General features: G+C 55.7%; 1 protein-coding gene across 2 annotated transcripts; it reads left to right on the top strand.

Moving 5' to 3' along the window:
- Positions 1-7,306: 7,306 nt before the first annotated feature.
- THEG (theg spermatid protein) lies at positions 7,307-19,210 on the top strand. Of its 2 annotated transcripts, XM_019804114.1 has the most exons (8): positions 7,307-7,671; positions 8,712-8,828; positions 9,103-9,174; positions 9,661-9,722; positions 10,626-10,695; positions 11,939-12,056; positions 15,277-15,436; positions 18,950-19,188. In XM_019804114.1, exons 1-8 carry the CDS (start codon positions 7,364-7,366, stop codon positions 19,186-19,188), a joined length of 1,146 nt encoding a protein of 381 aa, XP_019659673.1. In that variant the 5' UTR covers positions 7,307-7,363. The 2 variants fall into 2 exon arrangements, with proteins under 2 accessions (XP_019659673.1, XP_019659674.1); XM_019804115.1 differs by lacking the exon at positions 15,277-15,436 and having other exon boundaries at positions 18,950-19,210.
- Positions 19,211-25,144: the final 5,934 nt, after the last annotated feature.

Below are 25,144 nucleotides of genomic sequence, written 5' to 3'. Positions count from 1 at the left end.
CAAAGCGCAGGGATGCGGACCGAAGTCGGAAGGAGGCAGGGAGAGACGGCGGAGGGGCCGAGGGCTTCCGGGAGCTCGCAGGAGGGCACCTGCTGTCCTGGCTGCTCTCCCAGCTGCCCCTGCCCCCATGGAAGGCCACCTGCTGTCCCACCTGCCCCCGCGGGAGGACACCTGCTGTCCCACCGTGAAAAGTAAACCAGAGACCCCAGAGCGAGGGCACAGCCTGGCCTTCCTCCTCTTTCTTGAGCTGGGCGTGGGCTGCAGTGCATGGACCCTGACTTGTGTGAGAGAGAACCGTAGGGACCTTCTGGGTCTTTGTTGCGGTCCAGGAGCAACTTTGTCTCTGTCCTCGCCCGCGTCAGAGAAATCAAACCCAGGACAAGCGTCCTTTTCAGGGTCAAAGTTTCTTCAACAGGAGCGGGGGAGTTTTTCTATTTCAGACGGGAGCAGATGGCATGAACTTCTCCCTACTGTCCTACCGATGGCGCACACCGCACCAGGCGTCACCAACATGCTAGTCCTCACTGGGGGGCTGTCCTGCCCCAGGGGGACATGGGTCCATGTCTGGGGATGTCTGTGTCCGTCACGACCGGGGAGCTCCTGGCACTCCCCTACAGTGCCCAGAACACCCCCCAGAGAATGACCCAAATGTGCACAGTGCTGACCAGAGAAACCTATTGTATCTTAATAAAATGTACAGCTGGTGCCCCCTCCAACAGGGCTGTTTGGACAAGCAAGTCCCAGTCTACCCCACTCTCAGACCCTGCTGACCTCGCTGGGTCCTTCTGTGGTCTCCACCACTTGAGTGGAGGGCAGGTGGGTAGGGCTTATGGGCCGGCTTTCCCAGGACCCCCAGTGTAGACTTATGCCCCACTCACTTACCCCTCCCATTTGGGGTGGCCTTGATTGAGTCTTACCGACGGTGGGGTCCAGAAGCTTTGCTCATCATATATTTCTTCCCCTTGTGTTTTCACAGGGACAGCATGGTTCTTTGAGGTTCAGAGGGGAAGAGTCTTGGTACTCAGAAGCCTGCGTGTGTTTCCCCTGGAACACCCCCTCCATGATGTGATGGGTACTGGGTGGTCCAGCTGCCCAGAAGGAGGAAGGGCGTACATCCTTCAGCTTTTGCCACAAAACCACTGCGAGGAGAAAAGCCACACACGTGGGGAGCGGCATTCAGCAGCAGGCTCTTGCTGTCGGCGTGATGAGCGTTGTCCGGCCTCACCCACACGGCTGGGGCCGCCCGGCCTCACCGACCCCGCTGTGCCCCACACGTCCCTCCTCCTCCAGCAGGCTCGCTCAGGCGTGTGTTCACGGCCATGGCAAGAGGAGACGCGCGAGGCTTGGAACAGGTGCAGCCAACTCTCCCGCGTTCTGTTTGTCAAGGCCAGTCTTGGGGCTGAGAAATATATTCGGCTTTGGAGGAAGGCCTCCAAAGTCATGTGACAAAAGGCATGCGTAGAGGGCAAGCAAAGAATTGGGGCCTCTGTGTAATCATTTTCCCATCGTCCCAGAGGTTTGGAAAATATGGCTTGGTGGCGGACGAATTTAATTATTATAACAAAATACAATCTTGCCACACACCAAGGGACTTAGGATTTCCGTCTTGCTGAGGTCCCCTTGCCCAGCCCAGAGCCGGTGATCCGGAGTGCTGACAAGTGTGGGTCATCGGCACCTGCCCTCCCCACCTGCGCTGCTCAGTGCTGGGGGGACATCTACACCTCCCAGAACCCCCGCCCTCTCACTTCCACCAACGGGAGCTCAGGTGGAAACCTAGGGAGGAGAGGCTGGGCTGTGTGTCCCTCTCCTTCCTCCTGGCATTGGGTGGCATCACCTGTGGGGCTCCGGCTTCTCAGACAGGCCTGCGCGGCCCCCGCTTCCACGAGGCGGCTTCTGCGCGAGCCTCTGACAGTGGTGTGGTCGTTGTGCCTCCCTGATGTGGCTCATCTTTAAGTTGACACCCCATCCCCTGTCTGGCTTCTCAGATCTGTGAGAACGGATTCTCCCCTGGAGCCTTCTGAGGGAACCAGCCCTTCCCACACCTTGCCGTTAGCCCAGTCAGACCCAGTTAACTTCTGACCCCAGAACCGTAAGAGAGAGATGTGTTGTTCTCGACCAGTCCCTTTGTGGCCATTTGTTATAGAGCTGCAGGAGACTCATCCAACACGGCCAGGCCCTGGGCTCTGTGGGCAGGAGGACCCCCAGCTGCCGCACATCGCTCCCCTTCCAGAGCTCATGCTTGGGCAGTTCACAGATCTCCAAACACCTGTCTATATAGTTGGGAACGGCCACTGGGGAGCCCGCAGTCTGAGGAGAGATGTTCCCGCGGAGCAGGAATTTTGGGAGAGGGGCCTGGCGTTTCATCTGGAGGAGACCATACAGCCTGTGCGTCTCCATCAGTCTCGAGCTCCGGTCACGATTTTGGCCCAGCCACATGTGTTCTCATGGCCTGATATGCTTAAGTCAGGCCTCGACTCATTTCTGTTATCTAAGTAAACTGGTACCAAAAAAGGGTGTATCATGTCTGGAAATGGGAAACCAGCACAACTTTCCCTAAAAAGAGAGAAGTACATGTCGTGGACGAACGCTTGATGACAGGAAACAGGATTTGCATAGTCTTAATGCATCTCTCAAAAGAGTACCTGTTAATCTCAAGGGGAAAACATGCTCTTTACTTTGGAGAAACCTGAACAGACCACCTGGGTCAAAGGATGGAGAAGCCGTGGTCAGGTGTGTCCACACCACGTGTCTCTGGACAGCACCCACTGAGGGACTCTTGCCCAAATGCACCAATATGCATTTTATCTCATTTTATGCACTGATATCTCACCGATCCTGAGAAAATACTAGAGAAACCCAGACTGGAAGGAGCCTCTATAAAATAACGGGACAAAATTTTCAAAAGTGTGTCGTTCATGAAAGAGAGAGTGAAGAATTGTCCCAGAGTAGAGGGTACTGAAGAGGCTCGAAGACGGGACACCTCACTTGGACAGCTCCGGAGCTGGGGGCGGGGGACAGTGGAAAAGGACACGATTGGGACAACCGGTGATGTATGAGTAAGAATTCTTCACTAGGGGCGCCTGGGGGGCTCAGTCAGTTGGGCATCTGACTTCGGCTCAGGTCATGATCCTGGGACCCAGATCGAGTCCCGCATCAGGCGCCCTGCTCAGCGGGAAGTCTGCTCCTTCTTCTCCCTCTGCTGCTCCCCCTGCTTGTGCACGCTCTCTCTCTCTCTTTCTCTCTGACAAATAAATAAAATCTTAAAAAAAAGAATTCTTGACTAGATAACAGTATTTTATCCATGCTCTTTTCACCCTGATTTTGGTAACCATGCTGTGGTTATGGAAGGGGACATTAGAAACACACACCCAGTGTTCCGGGGTAAAGAGTCATGGTGGCTGCCACTGTCTTCAAACGGTCAGGACAAGAGCTACACACAGACAACGTTGAAGGGGTGTGTCAGTCTGTTCATAGTCGGTGAGTCTGGGCTCAGAGTCCATGGTGGTTCTCAGTACACTCTTGCAACTTTTCTAGAAAGTTTGCAATTATTTTGAAACAATCACAAAACAGAAGCAGAAAGAAGGTGCCAACAGCAGTAATTAAACAAGTTTAATACTAGAGTCCAGCTTTCACAGCCAGCCCCAGACGGGACCTGCTCTCTCTTGGATAAAAAGAATGAACAAAATCGAGGAAGTCAAACCTGGGTTAGCTGCTAGCTGATATTTCAGTCCCAGAAGGATTGTAATTAAGGACAAAAGGGAGCGATTTCTCATCACCTTATTTGATGTCATTTAGCTCTGGGCCTGTATCCCACTTACCAGCCCCTTGAAGGCACCAGTCTCTGCCCCTGCTTTGGGAAATATCCTCTCAGCAGGTGTGAGGGAAGAGCACAGTTGGGGCTGGTCTCGTGAGGTTACTTTAGACGCAGGAAGCTCCTGCTCCCTGTGACATCTCTGGTCCAGTGCATTTCCCATCATCACGGAATTTTGCAAATGTGGTTCCAGCAGGAGGCCCCACCCGAGGCACCCCCGCGCTGAACACTGTGTGTCCGAGTCCCGCGCAGACTCTCGAGCAGGAGTGCGCCTGGAAGGAAGGGGGAGGAGCGACGATGCCGGGGGCGGAGCCTCGAGGAGGCGGGGGCCCGGCTCGCGGAGAGCCCTCTATGCCCTTGAGAGGGGCGACCTCTGGCGGACACCTCGCGTCACTGCGGCGTGTCCCTGCCGCCGAGGGGCCGACGCGCGTACCTGCGGAGCGGGCCGGGCCTCCTTTTGAAAGGAGCGGGTGTATGGGTACATTTTCCCTGCAGCCCCTGCTCCGCTTGGCGTTATCTAAAAGTAAACTAGGCGGAGGACGTTTTATGGTTCTCCACCGCTCCTTCATCTCTTTCCTCCATCCTCCTCCTCCCTCTCCTTTGTCCTGGGCAGGTGTGCGGGATCCCAGTGGCGACCATGCGTCCTTCCTAGATGCCATCGCTGACCCTCTTGTAAGTCTCACGTCCTGTTTGCTGCCGGTCCAGGCACTCACTCCTTCCCGACCCAAAGAGCACGCATGCGCTCTTTGCCCGGCTCCGGCATGGGCGAGCCGTAGGTCACTTCCCCTCCACGACCCCCCGCGAACGATGCCATCCTGAGTCCCCTGGACAGCGACTGCTCTCCCTCTGGTTTCAGGTCTCGTCACCTGCCCACGGGAGCCCGAGAAATTGCTCTTCTCATCCTACGTGATACCCCGTGGCTGTGTCCGCGCTCTTGTGGGCGACTAGCGTTCATTCTTGCTCACCCTGCATGGCCCTCCACTGCACACACCCCCCCGTTATCCACTCCCCGCAGCCGGGTCCCGGGGGGCCTTCCGGTAGTCACCACGGTGAGTGGTGCTGCCGTGCGCGTCCTTGATCAGGTCTCCCGTGGCGTTTTCCCATGGGGGATAAACCCAGGAGGGAGGTTGCTGGGTGTGGGGCTCACACGCATTCAACTTTATGAGATAACGCCAAGTTGTTCTCCAAATTTAGACCAAATTCCTCCATGTACAAAAGAGAGCATTCTCTGCAACGTTTGACTGATCAATCAGGCACTGAATATCACCTGTTCATGTTTTCTGTGAAATGCCTCTTTGTGTCTTTTTCCTAGTTTTCATTGGTTTACCTTCTTCCTTATTGATTGACATTCAGATCCTGAAATCATTTAGGGTGAATTGCGTGTGTGGTGTGAGGTGGGTGAGGCAGGAAGAACATTGTCCACATCCTCATCCCTGGGACCTGGGAACGCGGGACCATATGCAGCAAAAGGGACTGTGCTTATGTGATTCAGGTTAGAGACCGAGGTGGGCACATTGGCCTGGGTTACCCAGGTGGGCCTCATTTAATCACGTGGGTCCTTAGCACCTGGGGCCCTTTCTTGGCTGAGATCAGAGACGTGAGAGGAAGCAGGACAGGGACAGGCCTCACTCCCGGCCAGAGATGGAGGAAGGGCCGTGGGCTAAGGCTGCAGTGCCTCGGAAGCTGGGTCAGCCCTCAGCCGACAGCCACGGGGAATGGGGAGCCCGGGCCTACCACCGCAGGGAGCTGAGTCCTGCCAGTACCCTAGTGAGCAGGGAACGGATCCTCCTTTGCCGTGATCGGAAGGACCCAGCCCTGCCGATGTCTCGATCGGAGCCCGGTGGGACCCACTGTGGACCTCTGACTTCCAGAATTGCCAGCTAATGAATTACTGTTGTCAAAGCCTCAAAGTTTGCCAGCATTTAGTTGCGCCCACCAGGAAAGGAATCTAAGAGGGATCTAATTTGTCTTCTGCTACGTGCTTAGCCCAGGTCCCGGCATGGTGCAGTGAGGCGCCCCACCCTCCCCTCCACCTGCTGCCCTCCCCCGTGCCCACCAAACTCCACACACTCACGCGATCAGCTCTGGTCCCTCTGTTTTCCATTCAGAGCATCTTACACACCCAGATCACCACCCTGATGGGTCTCCTCAGCTGTGAACTTTCTTGCCTTTCCACACGTACTTGAGTAGTGGTCCTCCCTTCAGGGCTGGTGGAGCTCCGGCCCCTCCAGCCCCTTCTCCTTGACCCCGTGTAAGTTCAAGGCAATGCCTGGCCTTCACGGGGCTCGTGGAAGGTTCGATGTGGCGGATACAGGCTTGATGTCGTGCCGAGCAGTTTTCATGAGCTGTCTCTAGTAGGAAAGTGGACTTCAGAAATAATTTTTATTATCGAAGCACAGCCGACACGCGATGTTGCGTTAGTTTCAGGCGTACGACACCGTGACTCCACAGTCCCACGTGTTACTCAGTGCACATCACGGGAAGGGTAGTCACCAAACAAGGTCATGAGGATGTTAGCATAACCCCACGCTGCACTTTTCATCTCTGTGACTTACTTACTGTATAACTGGAAGTTTGTTCCTTGAAGCCCCTTCACCTAGTTTGCCCATCTCCTAAAGCGGACTCGTGGGTGAAGAGATTGCGTACAGAACTTTGTGATGATGACAGGTCCCTCTGACTGCAGCAATATGGACTTTATCTTTTGGTGAAAGGCACCTGTGGATCATGGTTGGATTTAACTTAAGAGGGAAAAATAAATCACTGAGGGCAAGGTGAGGGTTTAGGACACTTCACGCCACTGAAGGGGAATTTGTAAGGATCTCCCAGATTGAACCAGATGCCCTCAAAAGCCTTTCTTTTGGAATCATCCAAGAGACTCCTTCCTTCTCTCCCTTTCCTGACAGAGGCAACGGTGGGGCAAAGCCTTATGGAGGCAGGATGGAGAACTGGAAAGGGCTTTGCAACATGACAGTTTGCACAGGGAGGGTTCCCTCGGGCCCTGGGGATGACCAGCCTGGGCTGGGGGAACGGAGCAGGACCTAGCGGGCGGAGCTGGGCAAGGGAGGGTCTTAAACAATGAGCAGGGAACAGCCAAGCAGAGAAAGGGAAAGTCGTGATAGGTAGGAGTGTGGCCTGGCAGAGGCAGCAAGGCCAGTCCTCTGATGGCCTCCAGGGAATTTTCCAAAACTGGGGCCTGGGGTGTGTGCTGGGGGCCACAAAAATACTTCAATTATCCTAACGACCACTTTGTTTGGACAAGGTAAGAAAGCCTGTTTTGAACAAATGTGGTCTTACCAAGAAGAAATGTCGGATGGGGTTGGGTACTACTCCTGGTTTAGCCAGGAAAACACAGAGAAGGGGGCTAAGGTCTGCTGGGTGAGCAGGCCCCCACGAGGAACTGCAGTACCGTCTGGGTGGTGGCACGTGCGGCCATGCTGGGAGTGGAATGTGTGCGCCCAGAATGCGGTTGGGCCATTCTCCTGTCGCCGGGTGACCACAGACACACTTGGGTGTTTGGGGAGCAAGGCTGCAGGACTGCGGAGGGCCCAGTGCATGGGGGACCAGTGGCAAAGTTCGCCCCTCAACCACCGCAGCTCGGAGGCCGGAGGCAGGCCAGATGGGGGCCGGGACAACGAGGTCCCGGGCATGGGCATGCAGGGCGTGGTGTCCAGAAGCCGAAGGACCACGGACACCGGGCACCCACATGACGGGGAGCTGAGATTTGAAGACCAAGAAGAGGAGACCCTCCCAGAGGAGGTGACTGGGGAAGAAGTCCCCAGCCCCCGGAACCCCGAGGTGGCCCTCGAGCAGCTGGACAGGGTTCTGGAGAAAGATGCGGAGGAGAGCGTCTCTGAGATGAGGTGGGCCTGCCCAGCTGGGGGGGGCAATGAAGGGGGAGCAGCAGCCCCACCCCAGCCCCGGGGGTGGCCCCGCGTGCCCTTGCCGGGGCCGGGGCGCCCCGAGTGTGAGCTGTGCAAACATGGCTCCGTCCAGGGGACAGGGGTTTAGGATTGGAAACCTTACAAAAGCACTGACTTGGGGAGCTGGACAGACAGGGTTCGATGCCAGAGTCGGGAGGTCGGGAGCGGAGGCCCTCAGTCAGAGAGAAGGAGAAATAGGGAGAACCTCTCAGCTCAAAGCCGAAACTATTCCAAGTACCTCAACCCCCCAGAAATGTTTGAGACGGCCCGGACTCCGCCGGGCTCAAGGGGTAACTGCGTTGGCAGGGAGTGATTTGTGGCAGGTTGTGGAGTCCTGGAAAGAAGCAGGGTTTCTGTCTCACCTGTGGGACCCCAAGCTCGGTTTCTCCGCGGGAACCGCGGTCCCTCCCCACCTGCCCTGCCCTGGGTCGCGCTCTGGGTTCATCCCGGCCCAGTTCAGGCGGAAGAGCCTCTCCCTTTGGCCCCTCCCCCGACACTGCAGATGGACCCCCCCACCCCCACTCTCACGGAGCCTGTGCGACACACACACACACACACACACACACACACACACACACGGTGTGGCAGGTGGGGGCCAGCGATGTGTGCTGTGGGAGAAAGAGCACAGGCCAGGTCGGGGGCCTCGGGGAGGGCATTTGGGCCAGGGGCGGCACCCAGCGAGGGAGCAGGCAGGTGTCTCAGCCCCAGACACCCTATTCCTCCCAGCCTCTGGGCTTCCGGGGGCCTGGCACACAGTTGGCACTTAATACCTGCTCATGAGATTTGGTTGGCTTTGTCATCTCAGCCACCTGGCGCGTCGGGAGCAGGGCTTCCGCACTTTGCAGAGGGCAGCACCGGGGTGGCCCGGCCGCTCGGAGCCTGGACTTCCCTCGGGGTCTGCCCTGCCACACACCGCCCCCAGAGAGGCCCCTTCTCACTGGGCAGGGCCCTGACCCACTCAGCGCCCGCCTCTCCCACAGCCGGCTGTCCATCACCCAGAGGTTCCCCAGCTTCTCCTCGGTCAGAGGGAGGAAGAGGAGGGGGAGGGCCTTTGAGCTGGCCAAGCCCAAGACCAACTGGCAAGTCTTGAAAGACAGGTGAGGCCTGCGGGCTGCCTCACGGGAGGCGGGGGTGGGGCCCAGGAGGAGGAGGGCAGCTCCGGGTGGTCTGCCTGTGCAGCCCCCTGCTGCTGGGCTCCCTCGTCCCATCTGTCACCCACACGATGACCTGGGGGCAGGTACACGGGAGGCGAGGGGTCAGGGTTCCAGAGGTGGGACTGGGGTGGCTTCCGGTGCCGGTGAAGGACAGTGAGGCCTTTGAGCAAGTGGGGCCACAGAGCAAAGTCGGGGGCTCGGGCCTGTCTCATCGCAGGCTGGGGTGCTGCTGTGAGGGCTATGCCTGGGTGTCCCCGCGAAGGAGGAGCTTGGAGTTCTGTGTCTACTGGTAAGTCCCAGGGTGCCCCTCCATCTCCTGCCATGGGGGGCATGCTCCAGGGGACCCCTCCTCCTCAGCAGGGGCAAGGATGGGGAGAAAGGGCCCTGTGATGGGGGCCTTCCTCGGCCCCAGGGCCATTCCCAGCTCCTCCCTGGTGCTCTGGACGCCAGTCTGCCAGCTGAGAAGTGGGTCTGCTCCCATGATAGCACCCTGGGTCCTGCTCTTAGCTGTGCCTTTTTTTTTTTTTCCAGCTCCCCCTTCTCTGAACATCAGCCCTGCTCAAAATCATCTACATTTCCCCACATGCCTCTCTGACCTACCCCGCTCCACGTTCTCTCAACGGGTCTCTCCTTCCTCCAGCTACCCTGCCCCTGCCTCACTGTCTCCCTCCTGTGCATGTCTGTGTTTGTAAGGTGCCCTGAGTTCTGTTTCAGAGCAGGCCCAGGAACCTGTGCCCCAGCTTCCTTGACCCTGAGCCACGCTCGTGTATTCCAGGCCGTCTGTGTACTGGACAGAGAGGTTTCTCGAAGACACCACCCTTACCATCACAGTGCCAGGTGGGTGGAGCCCACCCGCCACCTTCACTTCTCCACCAGGGGTCACCTCGCTCAGGGGTGGGCCGGAGGTGGCCCCTTCCCAACTCTGGTGCCTGGCTACCCTGTCTGACTGCTGCCCCTGGCCTCCAGGGTCAGGAATGGGTCACCCCCATTCCCCTCCAACCTGTGCCCCAGATCCAGCTGGGGTCTCCCCTAGCCCTAACCTCACCGGAATTCCGTACTGCCGCTCCCCCAACCCGCACCTCCCAGTTAGCTCATCTCTGGCCTCTGTCTCCTGAGGAGCCAGAAATGCAGGAAGCTGGTCTTGGTGTGAGGGGTGTGGGGCAAACTCTCCAGGGGAAATCCCAGTACGCACTGCAGCCAAAATGGGGGTTAGTATTAAATTTATTGACTCTTTGCATTCCCTTCTGCAACGGTTTCTACACTTTTTGAGAGCAGTGGATCCCTTCCCATAAAACATTTCAAGAAATCTTTTACTGGAGGGAAGTAATAGGGCAGGGTCTCTGTTGGGGGCTTTAGAACCTTCCTCAGAGTGCACACTAAGGCCCTGTAAACCCTAGGCGTGTACTGACTGCAGACCAAAATCCACTTTCCCAACCAGTGGGCTGTTGGAGCCGCACTGACGTCTGTGGAGGAACTGATGGGCCCGAGCTCCCATACCAGCCCTGCCGCTGCCATCCTGTGTGCCCTGAGTAAGGGGCTTCAGGCCCCCGAGGCCACTGTCCCCAGGACGGGGATAGCGAAAGTCACTCCCCTGCAAGGTATCTGGCTCTCAACTCTCCAGGCCCTTAGTGCCTCACGTGGTGCCTCTCACTCCAGCTAGTGGAACCCTAAACTAAGCAAGAAGGAAACCCCTGCGGGGGGGGCAGGTCTTCAGCTGGGGCTGTTTCCTATTCTGCATAGAGGTGTCCCGCCGAGTGGAGGAACTGGCTCGACCTAAAAGGTTCTATTCGGAGTATTACAACAACAACAGGTAAAGGAAGGAGCGCTGGGCGGGCGCTCGGAAGGCAGAGTTGGTGGACACCTCTCCCTTCCCTCGACAGAGTGTGGCACGGGGAGAGCCCAGGTCCTGGGAGTAGATGACCTGACTTCAAACTGGGCGGGACTGCTCCCCAGCAGGATGCCCGTGGGCAGGCACTTGACCCCGTGAGCTACAGCTCTCCCCCTGTGGGATGGGTGCAGGTGGAGAGCATTCTCAAAAGGTTAACTCCGCACAGGGCCTGACCTAGCCGGCGCTCAGTTCAGTGTTACTTATCACCGCTTCGGGTTGTGTTCGCTCCACACGCTAGCAACCCTAAGACATTACTTCATGCACAACTTTTAACACAACACCTTCTTCTTACCACTTAGAACTTTCGTGCTTGTTAAAAGTGATCTTTAGCATTATTTAGACACAGATTTTAATGACCTATTTTTATGCACACAGAAGGGAAAATAATAACTGAAATAAATTAGCTAAACTGTGTCTGAAAGTTTTGAATCACTTTTTAACTCAGAGATGTTGACAGGTCTCTACACACTGTGCTTATGCCTGTCTTTGTGACGGTCACTTTTTCATTTTGATGCTGAATCTTCGTGGAATCTGAAGATAATTTAAACTGCAATTAGACTTAACATCTGTAGATCCGAGAATGCATATAACTCAGCTGAGGCCATTTCAGTGCCAACAAACAGCCCGGAGAGCATGCAGGCGAGGACAGCCAGGGAACTTCTGATGTTTGGCTGACAGCATCTATAAGCTGCATTCCAACCTCAGAGATGAGGAAATAGGGACCGTCTGCCTCGGATCCGTGAAATGTAGCCTTCTTTCTGGGGCAGAGACAGACCTGACATCTGACTTCAGGAGACGCGGGCTCACACCCTTTTATTCCTTGTGTCCAATGCTGACCCCAGCCCCAACGACAGGGGTGTGGGCGAGAGGCCCTGGGAGCCACTGTCACCAAGGAGGGGGACAAGGAAGCTGACGGGAGGATGGCCACTGCACGCTGAGCTGGGACGACCTTGGGAGAGGGTAGCTCTGTCCTTGAAAACACTCAGGGGCTTTCTTTTAGGGATTCTTTCCTGAATCCCTTCCTGGAGGTGTTTTCAAAATGTTCCACCGTCCCAGGCTGTCCCTTAACCCTGGACTCAGAGACAGGCTGAGAGGACATGACACACGCAGGAGACAGAGATGCGCCCCAGGCTGAGGAGCTGTGTCAAGGGTGGCTGTCCCCTAGGACCACCCCAATCTGGCCCGTTCCTCGGTCTTCCCTGGAATACCAAGCTTCTAGTCGCCTGAGGGAGCTGGCTGCCCCGAGGGTCCGGAACAACATCTGGAGCATAAACATGTCTGAGGTAGGTGCTTGCTGTCCTCTGGCTCTGCCCGGGGCCAGGTTGGAGGGCACAGACCCCGGGGCAGGCCGCACATGACCGCTCAGTGGCCCCAGCAGGATTCTCTGGTGTCTGTGCTCAGGACGGAGCTGGGTTTTCCTCTCAGCACTGCCCCAAAGCCGCTCAGGGACCCCCCCTTCCCTGCCCATTTCAGAGGTCGCGAAACGGTTCAGTTCCCCTCTCAGGCCCGACACGGCCTCTGGCGACCACGTCCTGTCCCCGTTCCCACGCGTTCCCCTTCTCCTGCGCGCCGCGTGAAGGGAACGAGCCCTGCAGCCCAGCGAAGGTATCTGAAGTCTCGAGCACCTTACCAGCTCGTGCCTTCTGAGCCCTGGGTCATGTGTCGTCACATGGGGGGACCCGCCGGCCCCGGAAGGACCTCTGAGTTGTTTCCAGGTTTTTGGCTATAACAGAGAAAGCAGCCGTGAAGCTGGCATTTCACTGTGGTTTTAGTCGGCACTAAGTGTGTTGCTGGGGTTTTTCACACTGTTGTTTTCCAGAACCCCCACTTCTGATTTTTTTAAAGTAAATCCAGACATCAGACCATTTCTCTTCTAACAACTTCAGTTTGCATTTCTAACTGACACCCATAACAACAACGATCACACTAAAACAGTAAACAGTGACACCTTAACGTCCAAATACGCAGTCTGTGTTCACTTTTCCCGGTTGTCCCCCACAAAAGCCTTTTTGGCTAATTTGGTTAAACGGGGATCCAAAGGAGGGCGCTGTCCTCTCGGCCTGTGCCACCTCTTACCTGAGATGCACCTGCTGTTTTCTGGGCTGCCTGCCTTGCCTTTGCCAGTTCAAGCCTGCCCTGATGCCTCCTCCCTTCTGTGCGCCAAACCCTTCCGTGATTCCCAGTCCCTGGGAAACTCCAGACTCCCAAGCTGAGAACCGAAGGCTTAGCGAGACTTGGTGCTTCCTGACCTCTCCTCCTTCATGCACATGCTTTGTTGGGCTACATGCGGGACCCTCGATGAGACTCCAGGCCTTTGGCCACGCAGGGACTGCTACCTGGAACACCTCTCCCCTCTCTGTCTAACCCCTTGTACTCAAGAACCCTCCTCTCCTCGCTCGACCTTTCCGTTCCCAGCCAGCCTGGTGGGAGCCCCACTTCCAGCCTCCAGTGTCCCTGCATGCTGCTTTGCTCCTTCCCAGCCCCTAGCACAGTTTCTGGATGGACTGTTGGTTCCTCCACCAGACTGGGAGCAACTCGAGGACAGGGACCGCACCTTTCTTGCTTTTTGTGGCAACATTCCTCAGCTTGTCTTACCCTGTGTAAGGCACAGAGTGGCAATCGGTGTTAGTCTCAGGCATGGACACGTGAATGTTCACCTGCCCGCCCAGCCCTCCAGGCAGGACTGACATCAGGGGGGACATGAGCCTGAGCTGTGTCTGTCATGGGGAAAGAAAGGAGCAGGGGAGAGGAAGGGAGGAGAAGGAAGGAGGAAATGGAGGGTTGAGTGGGACATAACATTATAAACACCAACATGTCTGATAAGAGTAGCACTTATGATTTTTAGGGAAGACAATTTTAAGAGGAAAGGGACTCAAATTTCTGACTGACCCCTGGAGGTCATTTCAGCCAACCCCTGCTTCCAAGAAGGTTCCCGCTGAAACTACCGTGCCGAGGGCTTTCCTGGGGCACGGAATGTTGCAAATACACTGGCACCCACCACGAGCGCTGGACCTACTCCAACATTTCGACAGATTGATTCCGACCTCCCCCTCCTCCTTAAGGAATAAAACATTTCAACAATTACCCTGGCTTCTTCCCTCCCTCTCCAGAGGCGGCAGGATGGCCAGCTCATCTTGCCCTTGTCACAGTCCCAGACGTTCAGAACGTGACTTTGCCCACCCCACTTCCTCGGCAGGCACCCTGCGCACGTGAGGGAGCCAGCTGGAGGGCAGGCGGGTCAAGGCAAGGAGGGAGACAGGGTGTATGCTCAAGAGGGCACAGCCTGGGAAGACTGGGTCTTGAGTGCACTTTTTTGGGGAGTCGGGAGACGATGATTAGTGGCTAACAGAGCTCCGTCGAGGGGCTGCCTTTGAGTAGGCTGACCCAATATCAAAGCAGACGATTTCGGTAGTGCCTGGACCCTTTGGAGAATGCTAAGAAGTCATCTACGGAGCAAGTGGGTCAAGTTTCTCGGTGAAATGTCTGTCAGGGCTCTCCCTCCCCCCCGCCATCTTGAGCAGCTCGGCCTCATTGCCATCATTTTTTTTTAAAAGATTTTTTATTTATTTATTTGACAGAGACAGAGACAGCCAGCGAGAGAGGGAACACAAGCAGGGGGAGTGGGAGAGGAAGAAGCAGGCTCCCAGCGGAGGAGCCTGATGTGGGGCTCGATCCCAGAACGCCGGGATCACGCCCTGAGCCGAAGGCAGATGCTTAACCGCTGTGCCACCCAGGCGCCCCCATTGCCATCACTTTAAACTTTATTATTATCTAGACCCATCAGCTATAGTCATAGCATTCTGTGTTTTTAATACACATACATGGCGTGTTAACTTTCTTGCTTTTGCCTCAATACTTGCTTTCTTGAACACGGCATATGATATATACAGAACGAACATTTTACCTACTGGGTTGCATGCTACCGGACGGATATACGTGATTGATTTACCCAGCCCCCGACTGACGGACAGCCTGGTTGCTCCCAAGTGTCTGACTACCACCGCCATCATTTCCTTGCGCCCCAGGGCAGGGGTTTCTCTCTGTGGTGGTCTTCAAGTGTTCACATGCTCCACTTGAGAAGGATAAACGCTTTCCCAAGTGTTTCTACTAATTTACTCTCCTACCTGCCACATATGAGGATTTCTCTCCTCCCATGTTCCTGCCAGGGCTTGATAATTTTTTCAGACTTTTTCGGTTTTGCCAAATTTGTTGGCATGGAGTGATAATTTGTTGTTTTTATTTATATTTCCCTGGTCAACAGAGGATTATCGATCCTTCAGGTTTACTCTCCTATATGATTAGCCCAGTCCCCTATTGGTGTTTGGGTTATTGATTTAGAAGAACTCTATATATGATAGCTACTGATCCTTTGCTGAACTCATTGCAAACTGACCTCTTCCCAGTGAGTCCTGCGTCTCTTACTGTTGCTTATGGGGTCTTTCTGATCCAGGGGCCTTTGAGGAATCATGGACTGTTGTACCCTTCCTCTATAATTGTGTCCAGGTGTCCCAGGTATCCAGGGCAGCCCAGATGGCCATCCCCAGCCCAAGGATCCTACGGCTGGCAAAGCCCAGGGTCCCAGCCACCCGGTTGGAAGAGTGGGACCCTATGCCAAAACCCAAGCCATACGTGTCAGACCACAATCGCCTCCTTCACTTGGCCAGTAAGTAGTTCCACTGGGGCGTGGCTCCTTATTAGGCTCTTGTGTCCTTCCCCACGGGCCACAGGCCATGGGGTGGGGTACAGTCAAAAGACCTGGGCTCCAGGTCTGCTTCCTCCAGATTCACGCTTCTCTCTTCCTTCATCTTCTCCCGAAACTGCAGACTAGGTGTCCAAACACCTGTGTGTCATTCATAGCACGGCCCGCTCAGGCTGTCCTGGGAGCTGGCAGAGGGGGCCATTCCCCAGGAGAAGAACTGAGAGGGGTTGTGGCCCGAGTGGGTCTTCTGGCAAGGGCGCAGAGGTGCAGGAGAGCAAGGAGGGGTGCGGGGCCAGGCACCAACCCTAGCGCCGAGCTGAGGTCTGAGGGCTGCTTGAAAATGGCATCGACCTGATTCTGCCCCTTTCCTTTAAAGCAAATGAGACCATGAGAAAAGTAACACACACGAATTGTAGAGAATTGGACGGTGCAGGAGGGCATAAGGAAGGAGGAACCCTACCATCCAGAGATAATGAGTTTGGTGTGTTTCCTTCTGGGTACGCACACACGGTATACACACAGATCCACAAAGTCGTGGGGCCACATGTCTATGTGTGCCAGGGCACACCCTTCTAGACACTCTCCTGGTCTGGCATTCCCGTCGCGCCCTCCACGTCCAAGGCACAAAGGACTCCTGTGGGCTGTGCCTTCTGAGCACGCCCACAGCTGCCCCGTACCCCTCCCCCGACACCCCCTCTGAGGCCCATCGTCCGTCTCTGGACCAGAGCTGTAGCCTCTGCCCGAACCTGGGCACTGCCCTCACCTATCTCCACGTGGCCGTCAGAGGCACCTTGCTAAACTCAACTCGGATTCCGGCCTTCTCTGCTCATGACCCTCCCAGGGCTCCCGCCTCTCTCAGTGTGGCCCACGGGACCTTGTGGTCTGTCCCCTGGCCTCCTTGACCTGCCTCCATTCTGCTTGGACCTCCCCACTGGCCCTTCCCATGGCCTGGAATGCACCCCGCAGACACTGGCTCACTCCTCTGCCCCCCTGGTGAGGCCCATCAGTGCCCTATTTCATTCCACAAGCTGTGCCCAGCTCTGGGCACCTGTGAACCCCTGTCACTTCTTGCTCTTCCCCCACAACACCTGTCACCTGCTATCATGCCTTACCATGTATTTCTGTGTCCCTTTATCATGCGTGTCTGTTACATGCCAGGCCCAAAGTGTCAGAGGCACTTAACCAGAGAGCCTGACTGTTTTGGCTCACTCTGTTCTATCAGTTTGCAGGTTTCCTATTTCCCTTTTTTTTTTTTTTTTGGTTATTGATTTAGAGCAGCTCTTTATATAAGCTGATCACTAATGCTTTGCTGAACACGTTGCAAAATAACCTCTTCCCAGTCTGTCTCTCTTCGTTTAACTGTGGTTGGGGTGCCTTCTGTTTGTTGATTCACTCATTCATCTGTTCCCTTAGTACTCCTTGAATGGGCAGCTAAGCGGAAGGAAGCACGTGCGTCTGCGTTGGGCCATCGTGTCTCTCTCCCTCGCACACACACGTGGGATACAGACATACGTGCATTTGCGTGCACACGCATCTGTGCCTCAGGTGTGCACAGACACAGACACGCGTGAACTGTGCTCGTCACAGTGGTATGAGGTCGTCTTGTTCACACAGCGGACTCGTGCCCACCTGTGGTCGTGACTGGCGCACTCAGGAGAGACATGACACGTGTGGGGCTGTGCAGGGAAGAGTCCACGGCCGCTTGCTGCTCTGCGTGCGTCCACAGTGTGCTGGGTGGCAGGGGACTGTCACCGCTCCACTGTCAAGTTTCCATTGGCAGAGTTTTGTTTATTTTTTTAATCAATCTCTTTGAGAGAGAGAAAGGGAGTCCCAACACGCTCTGCCGTGAGTGTGGAGCCCCAAGCAGGGCTTGGTCTCGCAATCCTGAGATCGCGACCCAAGCCTAAACGAAGAGTCAGAGGCTTAACGGACCGTGCCCCCCCCCCACCCCCCAGGCGCCCTGTCATTGGCAGAGTTTTAAAGCCTGGATGTCACGATGGTGGGAGTGTTCCTGAATTCTCAGAGGAATTCGAAGAAGCCTGGGTCTGGGCATGGTCCTCCTGTCCCCGAGGGGCCACCCTTCTGCCTGGCCCCTTCCTTTTGGGTGCATCACCTCACAGCTCTGTCCAGCCCCAGTGGTGTCCCCTGCCCCAGCCCCCACGTGGATGGGTGCCTGCCTGGTGGGAGGGACCTTGTTTCCCTTTCCCCAGGGTCTCTCCACCGAGGGCTTGCCTGCGGAGAAGGTGGTCGGCCCTTTTCCATTTGCAAAGGGGGCTTGGAAAGAAGACTGTCGCACCCCTCCATCCCTAGGGTCCTGAAGCTCCCAGAGATGAAGGCTAAGGCAGTGACCCCCCTCTTCTAGTCCCCAGACAGGCCATGTGCTGCAAGGGAGGGGATGGTGGGGAGGGGAGGAGGGGCAGACCAGCATGTGAGGCCTGGGGTGTCAGGAGGTGAGAAGAGGGAGCCTGGCTGAGCCACAGGCCCCTGCTCCTGGTAGTAGTCAGTCCGCAACACAGCCACTGGCCCTGTGTGGCTATTTCAATGACATTAAAACCAATCAATCGGTTGATCTAAACGAGTTAATCAATTTCATTACAATTAAATCAAATAAAACTCCAGCCCATATCAGGCACTCTGGTCACACGTGGCTGGTGGGAGCCACGCCACCCAGTACGGAAAGCCAGAGCCCAGAGGAGCTAGGACAGCCTCGGCCAGGAAGCTGGTGCCGAGTCCCGAAGCAGCCTGGGAGCTGCCCCTCGGTGCACTGACAGGGCGTGCAGCACCAGCTGGGGAGAGGAGATGCCCCCACACCTATCTGCGCGCCCCTTCCCCACTGTAGCATTCAGCGGGGAGGGGACGAGGGGAAGGGGCCAGTCAGGCGCCCTCCTCACCTTTGACCACTAGGCTGGCCCCTCTGTGTCCCCCGTCTGGGACCCGTGGCCATTTGAAATAGTTTTTCTTTACAATTCACCCTTTTAAAGTGTACAGTATTCCGCAATAAAAAAACGAAGTGTACAATTTAATAGTTTTTAGTACAGTCGGTTGTACACCCATCACCACAATCAACTTTAGAATTTTCATCTCCCTAAAGAGAAACCCCAATTCCATTCTCCATTAGTTATCACTCCCCACCCCCTCCCCAGCCCCCGGCCCCTGCGAGCCCCCTTCCCATCTGTGGAGGAGCCTGTTCTGGACGTGTCACACACGTGGACTCACACGCCGTGGGGCCTTCTGTGTCTGGTTTCCTCCCTGAGCGTCATGGGCTCGGGGTCTGTCTCCGGGGCAGCGTGTGTGGGCGCCGCGCTCCTGCTCGCGGCCGAGGGACGCTCCGGTGCGTGGATGGGCCATGTTGTGTGTATCCATTCTTCCGTCAGTGGGCAGCCCATCGACTTGGGAGCTTTGACCTCCACAGGCCTGAGTGGCCACATGTCTGAGGCGCCAGTGCCTGACTCGGTCCCCCTCTTCCGCTCTCTCCAGCACCCAAGGCCCAGTCGAACCAGTGTGTTCCTGACCGAGATCCACGCTGGGAGGTGCTGGACGTCACCAAGAAGGCAGTGGCCAGTCCCCGGATCGTCTCCCTGGCCAAGCCCAAAGTGCGCAAGGACCTCAACGAGGGCTACGACCCCTACCATATTTCCCCAGCATCCCTGGTTGCTCGGGCATCCCCTCGGCTGTACGAGCTTGCCACCCCCAAGAACATCACCAAAAAAGTGTGAGCGACCCGGGCCTGGCCTCTGAGATCCCATTCCCAGTAAACACCCAAGTGCATAGTAACCGTGTGTGTGGTTGGCTCTGACTGTTTTGGCCTGAAGGCGGGAGGGCAGGCTGGATGGCCAAATGGAGGAAGAGGAGGAAAATAATAATATGTATGTTTGCATCCAACCTGCAATGTGCGTGGCCCTGTTATTTTCCAAACCACTGTCTCCTGCCCTCTCCTGCTTCTCGGACGCCTGACTTCCGCCTCCCTCAACTCCAGAACTTTCCTTCTGAATCTTCTGTGCCCACACTTGCTCATCCAACTACCTCCTGGGTGTCTCCGCACACGTCAAACTCAGTGCCCTCCATACTAAAACCAGCTGATGCCTGCTGTATGACTTCTTGATCTTTACAGTGACCCAGGCAAGGGGGCTGTAATTGTGCCCATTTATGGAGGTGGACACTGAGGCTCAAAGGGGTTGGGAAAGACTCACAGCCTCATCCAAGTCTCCCGGGGCTGCTGCCACAGATGACCTCTCACACCGATTCTCTGACAGTTCTGGGGTCGGAAGTCCTAAAACCCAGGCGCGGGCAGGGCTGGTCCTCCCCGGGCTCCAGGGAGACCCGGCTCCTGCCTCTTCCTGGCCCGCCGCCCCCCCTCCATCCTCGCTGCCGGCAGCGCGGGGTCTGCCCGTCTCTGGGCCTCCCGCCCTCTGCCTCCCCCTCATGAGGACCTGGTGAGGACGCCAGGCCCCCCGGAAACCCAGGCTCACCCCCCTTCAGGGCCTTAACAAGGTCCCCTCTGCCATGTGAGGCGACACGTCCCATCTCCTGGTACAATAACGTGGGCATCTTTGAGAGCTGTTAGTCAGCTGGCCACAGAATCCCTCCACAAGTGTTCCCCCAGGCCCGCCAAGAGAATCCAAAAACGTTACCAGACTCTAAGTTATTTAAAGACATTAATTCATTCAGTAACTTAAAGAATACTTATCAAATACTTATAGGGGCAGAACCAGACAGGTGTTCAGAAGTGAAAAGTTAAAAAAAAAAAACCCACCCACATCCTCTTGATACAATGATACAAACCGACAAATAATTGACATTCAGGAAACTGGGCTCCTAGCTTAGAGCCTGTGGGGATTGCTGCATAAACGTTTCTTAAAAAAAAAAATCTATTTTATTTTATTTTTAGGTAATCTCTACACCGAGTGTGGGGCTTGAACTCACGACCCAGAGATCAAGAGTCCCAGCCAGGCACCGTGCGTAAATGTGTCTCCAAGAGGGCAGGGAGATGATGAAAGAGTGCTTGTTGGGTGAGAGGATGGAAGCATTTGTGAGGAGCAAGGGGATTGGCCAACCAGGACTCAAACCCCTATTGATGTTGTCAGTTCCCATCTTGAATACAGCAGATTGGATTGTGGGGTCAGCTGAATAAGCCCCAGAGATGTCCTGGAATCTGTGACCATGTTGTTTTATTTGGCAAAAAGGACTTTGTGAATGAGACGAAAGACCTGGAGATAAGGGGCTTGTCCTGGAACACCCGGGTGGGTGCAGTACAATTACAGGTCCTCATGAGGGAGGGAAATGTGACTCCGGAAAAAAAAGGTCCAATGACACCACCACAAGATGTCATGCTTCGACTTGGGCGGAGGGATGCCGGTCCGAAAGGGAACACGTCCTCCCCTTCGGGCCCTGGTGGGCACCTTGAGTCCTGCCCAGGGGATACCAGTGTGTGTGGTTTTCATGGATGGATTCTGTGGTCAGTTGTTGCAGCAGCAAGAGAAGGTTGGTCCGCACGAGCGACCCCTCACACGAGGCAGAGTAGGAAGACCGTCCGTGGTGGCCGCTCAGCTGGCTGCCACCAGCCAACGAGGACGGTGGCACTGCCAGCCTTAGGGACCTTCAAAACAAGACAAAACGAAAGCTCCAAAAGTTTTGTTTTCTTTTAAGATTTATTTTTAAGTCATCTGCACACTCAGAGAGGGGCCGGAACGCCAGGGTCAAGAGCCACGCTCTTCCGACTGAGCCAGTGCGCGCCCCAAAGTTCTACATGAAGGGAATGTCCAAAGCGAGGCACACGCTCTCCCGTCAAAGACCCCCTCATGTTCTAGTGTTCTCATTCAAGCGGAGAGCACACGAGCTGCCCTCCACTGTATCTTGACAAAATGAAACCCAACTAGGCTACGTTTAAGTTCTGATCTCGAGATTTAAGGCGTTGACGAGGAATCATGCGCGTTGCCTACCGCGCGTGTTTTCTGGTCAGACAGAAAGTGCAGACGGCAAGATTTCCACGCTGTCCGGAACGGTTTCAGGAGTACGGCGCACAGTCGAGAGAGACCACAGTTTCATCTGCCGCCCGAATTCCCCGGTGCTGCTCTGCTGTCGGCCAGTTCCCCCATGCCCACTCCTCTGTTCTTTGTCCCCACAGTTTGGAATTTTCTAGAACGCTGGTAAACCGGGAAGGTGTGTACTGGTGGAAGACAGTGCCGTGTGACCGACTGCCTTTGTCTTCGTTCCCTCCTGCAGAGCACGTGTGTGGGGCGTGCCCTGAGAGGGCCCTGAGTTTGGCTTATCTACATCTCGGGACAAACTCTCGGTTGTGGTCAGCGTTCTGCTGCACTTTAAAATTGCCTGACTTTGGTTTCTTCTTTAAATCTTTCAAACTAGGACCCGCCTTGTGTCAGAGGTTATGCCCTCAGGAAGCAGACTTTGAGACCAAGATTGGGGCAGGAGGGTGTCTGGGGCCCCTGCACTGGCCAGGCAGTGAAGGAGGAAGGGCTGGACAGAGGGACGGCAGGCCTCCGTGATGACGGTCTCAGCTGACCCTACGGGGGCCTCTGGAGCCCCGAATGGTCCCCTCTTGGCCACGCGTGCCGGCTTTATGTATCTGCACGGACGAGTCCCTGGGTGTGGGCAGCCCCTGTGAAGGAGGGGGACACCTTCTGGCTGAAGGCAGGGCCCGGGAGACACACAGCTTAGAGCCGTCAGCCACCATCACCCCGGGCAGCTGGGAGAAGCGCCGCCTGCACGTGTGTGGGGCTTGGGTGGTGCGCCTACCAGGTCCACCCAGAACCGCTCAGCTCCGTGTGCTATGTTCTGGAAACATTTCACCCAGGATTGTGTTGGGCCTCTTTTTCTGAGGGAAAACTTGCAAGATGGAGATTAGCAGGGTGAGCTGTGACCTGCAGACCCACCTCAAGCTGCTGCTGAAACTTGTCCCCCCCCCCCCCGTCTCCCGCACACATTCTCCACTGCTCTCTCTCTGGTGTCCGAGGCTGAGCCAGTGAGGTGGCCCAGACCCCAGTCCCTAAAGGGCCTGAGTGCTTTGTCACCAGCCCCTGTCAGACCCCGGGTGCTGCACACTCCCCACCACGCTTGGGCGGGCGAAAGCCGAGAGGCTGCATGGGCACAGACGCCCACACCCACTCAGGCCTCCGGGCCTCTGCCTTTGCCGTCCCCACTGCCCGGGGTGGCCCTCCCGGCCTCTCTTTTCCCTCCTTTACGACTCAGCTCAGGACACTGCTTTTTGTGTTCTTAGCTTTATTTCTTCTACTTTTTATTTTGAAAACCATTCAGGTTTATAGGAGAAAGAAGTCTCCACGTACTTTCCCAGATTCAGCTAACATTTTGCCCCATTTGCTTTATCATTGGCTCCCTCCCCTCCCCACTCCCGTGTGTGTTGCATAGACACAAATCACACTTTCTGAGCCACGGAAGTCGCATGCATCATGGAATCTCACCCGTGTCCTAGTCTCTTTGGGCTGCTCTATCAAAAATGCCACAGGCCAGGTGGCTTATAAAAAACAGAAATGTATTTTTCACGGTTCTAGAGTCTGGAAGTCCACGATCAAAGTCCCAGAAGATTTGGTGTCTGGTGAGGACCTGCTTGGTGGCTCATAGGCAGCATGCTCACAGGGCAGGGGGCAAGGGTGCTCTCTGGAGTCCCTGTTATAAGACTGTTCATTCCATTCATCTGGGTTTCACCCTCCTGACCTTCCAAAGGTCCCACCACCTAATACCATCACACTGGGGACTAGATTTCAATACATGAATTCTGGGGGAGGGGCCACAGACATTAAGTCTGTATTAACCCCTTCATATTTCAGTGTAAATTTTTTGAACATATGAATACTCTTACAGAACCGCAGACCAGTTATCAATTTCGTAAATCTGACATCGATGTAATACATTTATCTAACCCACATCTGAATTCCGGTTTTGTCAACTGACCCAATAATGCTCCTTATAGCCTTTCCCTCTGCACTGCTAGCTGTCTTGTCTGAAAGGCTGGTTTTTAATGGCATGAACGTTTCTGAAGAATACAGTTCTCCTTTGTTCCTTACTTGGGGTTTGTCTGCAGTTTTCTCAAGTATAGATACAGGTTATGCATTCCCGGCCAGATTAAGTGGTGTAGTGTCCTTCTCAGGATATCACGTTGGGAGGAACATGGCGTCCATCTTCCCCTCACTACCAGTTCATTGTTTATCACTGGGTCAATGTTGCCTCATTTCTACACTGTAACTGATAATCGGTCTGTGGAGAGAGACCTTCAGACCTTAAAAAGGTCCTTCTCTTCCTCTGGATCCCTCCCCTCCCCCTCCACATCTCTCTGATGATTCTTGTCAAAGCCCTCCCCACCAGGTCTCCTCTGGTTACCCCAGGTTGACATAAACCCTTTTCCTGGGTTTCTGCCATGTGTTAGAACAGAGACACCCCCTCTCACCATGCCGTTGGTCATCTCCCTGCCTTGCTGGACCCTTGCAAGCCCAGTACCTAGTTGAGGGCTGCAGGGGAGAGGTGCTTTAGTTCATCGATTGACTGAATGAGTGAACGGATGAGTGGATGAATGAATGACTGACTGACTGAGTGGTCTATGGATCAGTGAGGACCTTCAGTCCCAATGGCCTCCACCTCCAACAGGAGTAGGGAGCTCACTGACTCCTGTAACTGTGAAGGGCAGGGCGGACGGTTCAAGAGTGGTTCTCTCTTCTGACCAGGGGATTCTCAGAGAGCTGGGATAATGCATTTATACCAGCATCAGGTCCGATGAATCTCAGCTTTTGAGTACTGCACTGGCTGAGAGCTGGGAAAGAGACTAGGCTCTTGAGTTCCGCACCTCCCCAGTCTTGGTGGGAGCAACCATCCACTCCTTTGTGACAGCCAGAAGTTGGGTAGCTGTCCTGACACCCTGTTCCCCTTCACTGCATCGGGGGTCTTCTGGGGTCTACCTTTCCAAACTGTCCACCTCTGTCCGCACCCCTCCACCCTAGTCACCAGCTGACCTCTCTGCTGGCTGATGGCCTCCCACTGGCCTTCCTGCGTCCTTTCTTGCTTTCGATGACACCTCTCTTGTTACACCTTCTTTCCTGGTGCTCACAGGCCCTGTCAGCCTGAAATCTAAAATGTGGCCAATGTTTCAATGAAATTTAAAATGTTAGGGCTGTCAGGTTCAAAGTCCCCCACCATCGCACCCCAGGGCCCAGCACAGGGTCGGAACGTGAACACGGCCCACGGACATTTAATCGAGAAACTAAAAACAGCAAGGGCGTTCAGAGCCAAATGGCCCCAGGTTCGGATCCTTCCCTGCTGCGGGACTGGCTCCGAGCACCGGGCAGCCACCTCCTCGAGGATCGTCTACAGGCACAATTTCGGCAGCCTCGGTCGACTCTGCGGCACGCGAGATGGGTCCTCCTCGCTGGGGCAAAAGTGCAGAAAGTTCCAGAAGCACGCTGCCCAGCCTTCCATCCTGGCCCCAGCACTTGCGCACGGGCGACCCGCGACCGCGTCCCCCACTCGGGGCACTGACCGTACTTAGCCAGGGGGTCGCAAGGAGGAAACGGGACAGGGCTCACCGCGCAGGGGTGGCTGCCAAGGCCCAGCGGCTCGGTCCGCGGCACCCCGCACCCAGGCCCGGCCCAGGCCGGCGTCCGGCGGCGGCCCCGCACACCCCATCCGCGCGCCCGCTCCGCGCACCTA

Source organism: Ailuropoda melanoleuca, chromosome 4, assembly GCF_002007445.2.
Source record: "Ailuropoda melanoleuca isolate Jingjing chromosome 4, ASM200744v2, whole genome shotgun sequence".
In the NCBI taxonomy this organism is placed as follows: Eukaryota; Metazoa; Chordata; class Mammalia; order Carnivora; family Ursidae; genus Ailuropoda; species Ailuropoda melanoleuca.
This window is presented reverse-complemented; position numbering and strand designations above follow the sequence as displayed.

What these genes read in the sequence shown, in the direction of transcription:
- THEG (XM_019804114.1), top strand. Translation starts at nt 7,364, where the DNA reads ATGGGGGACCAGTGGCAAAGTTCGCCCCTCAACCACCGCAGCTCGGAG. An exon ending in GAGAGCGTCTCTGAGATGAG is followed by an intron (nt 7,672 to 8,711) that starts GTGGGCCTGCCC and finishes CCTCTCCCACAG; the next exon opens with CCGGCTGTCCATCACCCAGA. An exon ending in GAGTATTACAACAACAACAG is followed by an intron (nt 10,696 to 11,938) that starts GTAAAGGAAGGA and finishes GCTGTCCCCTAG; the next exon opens with GACCACCCCAATCTGGCCCG.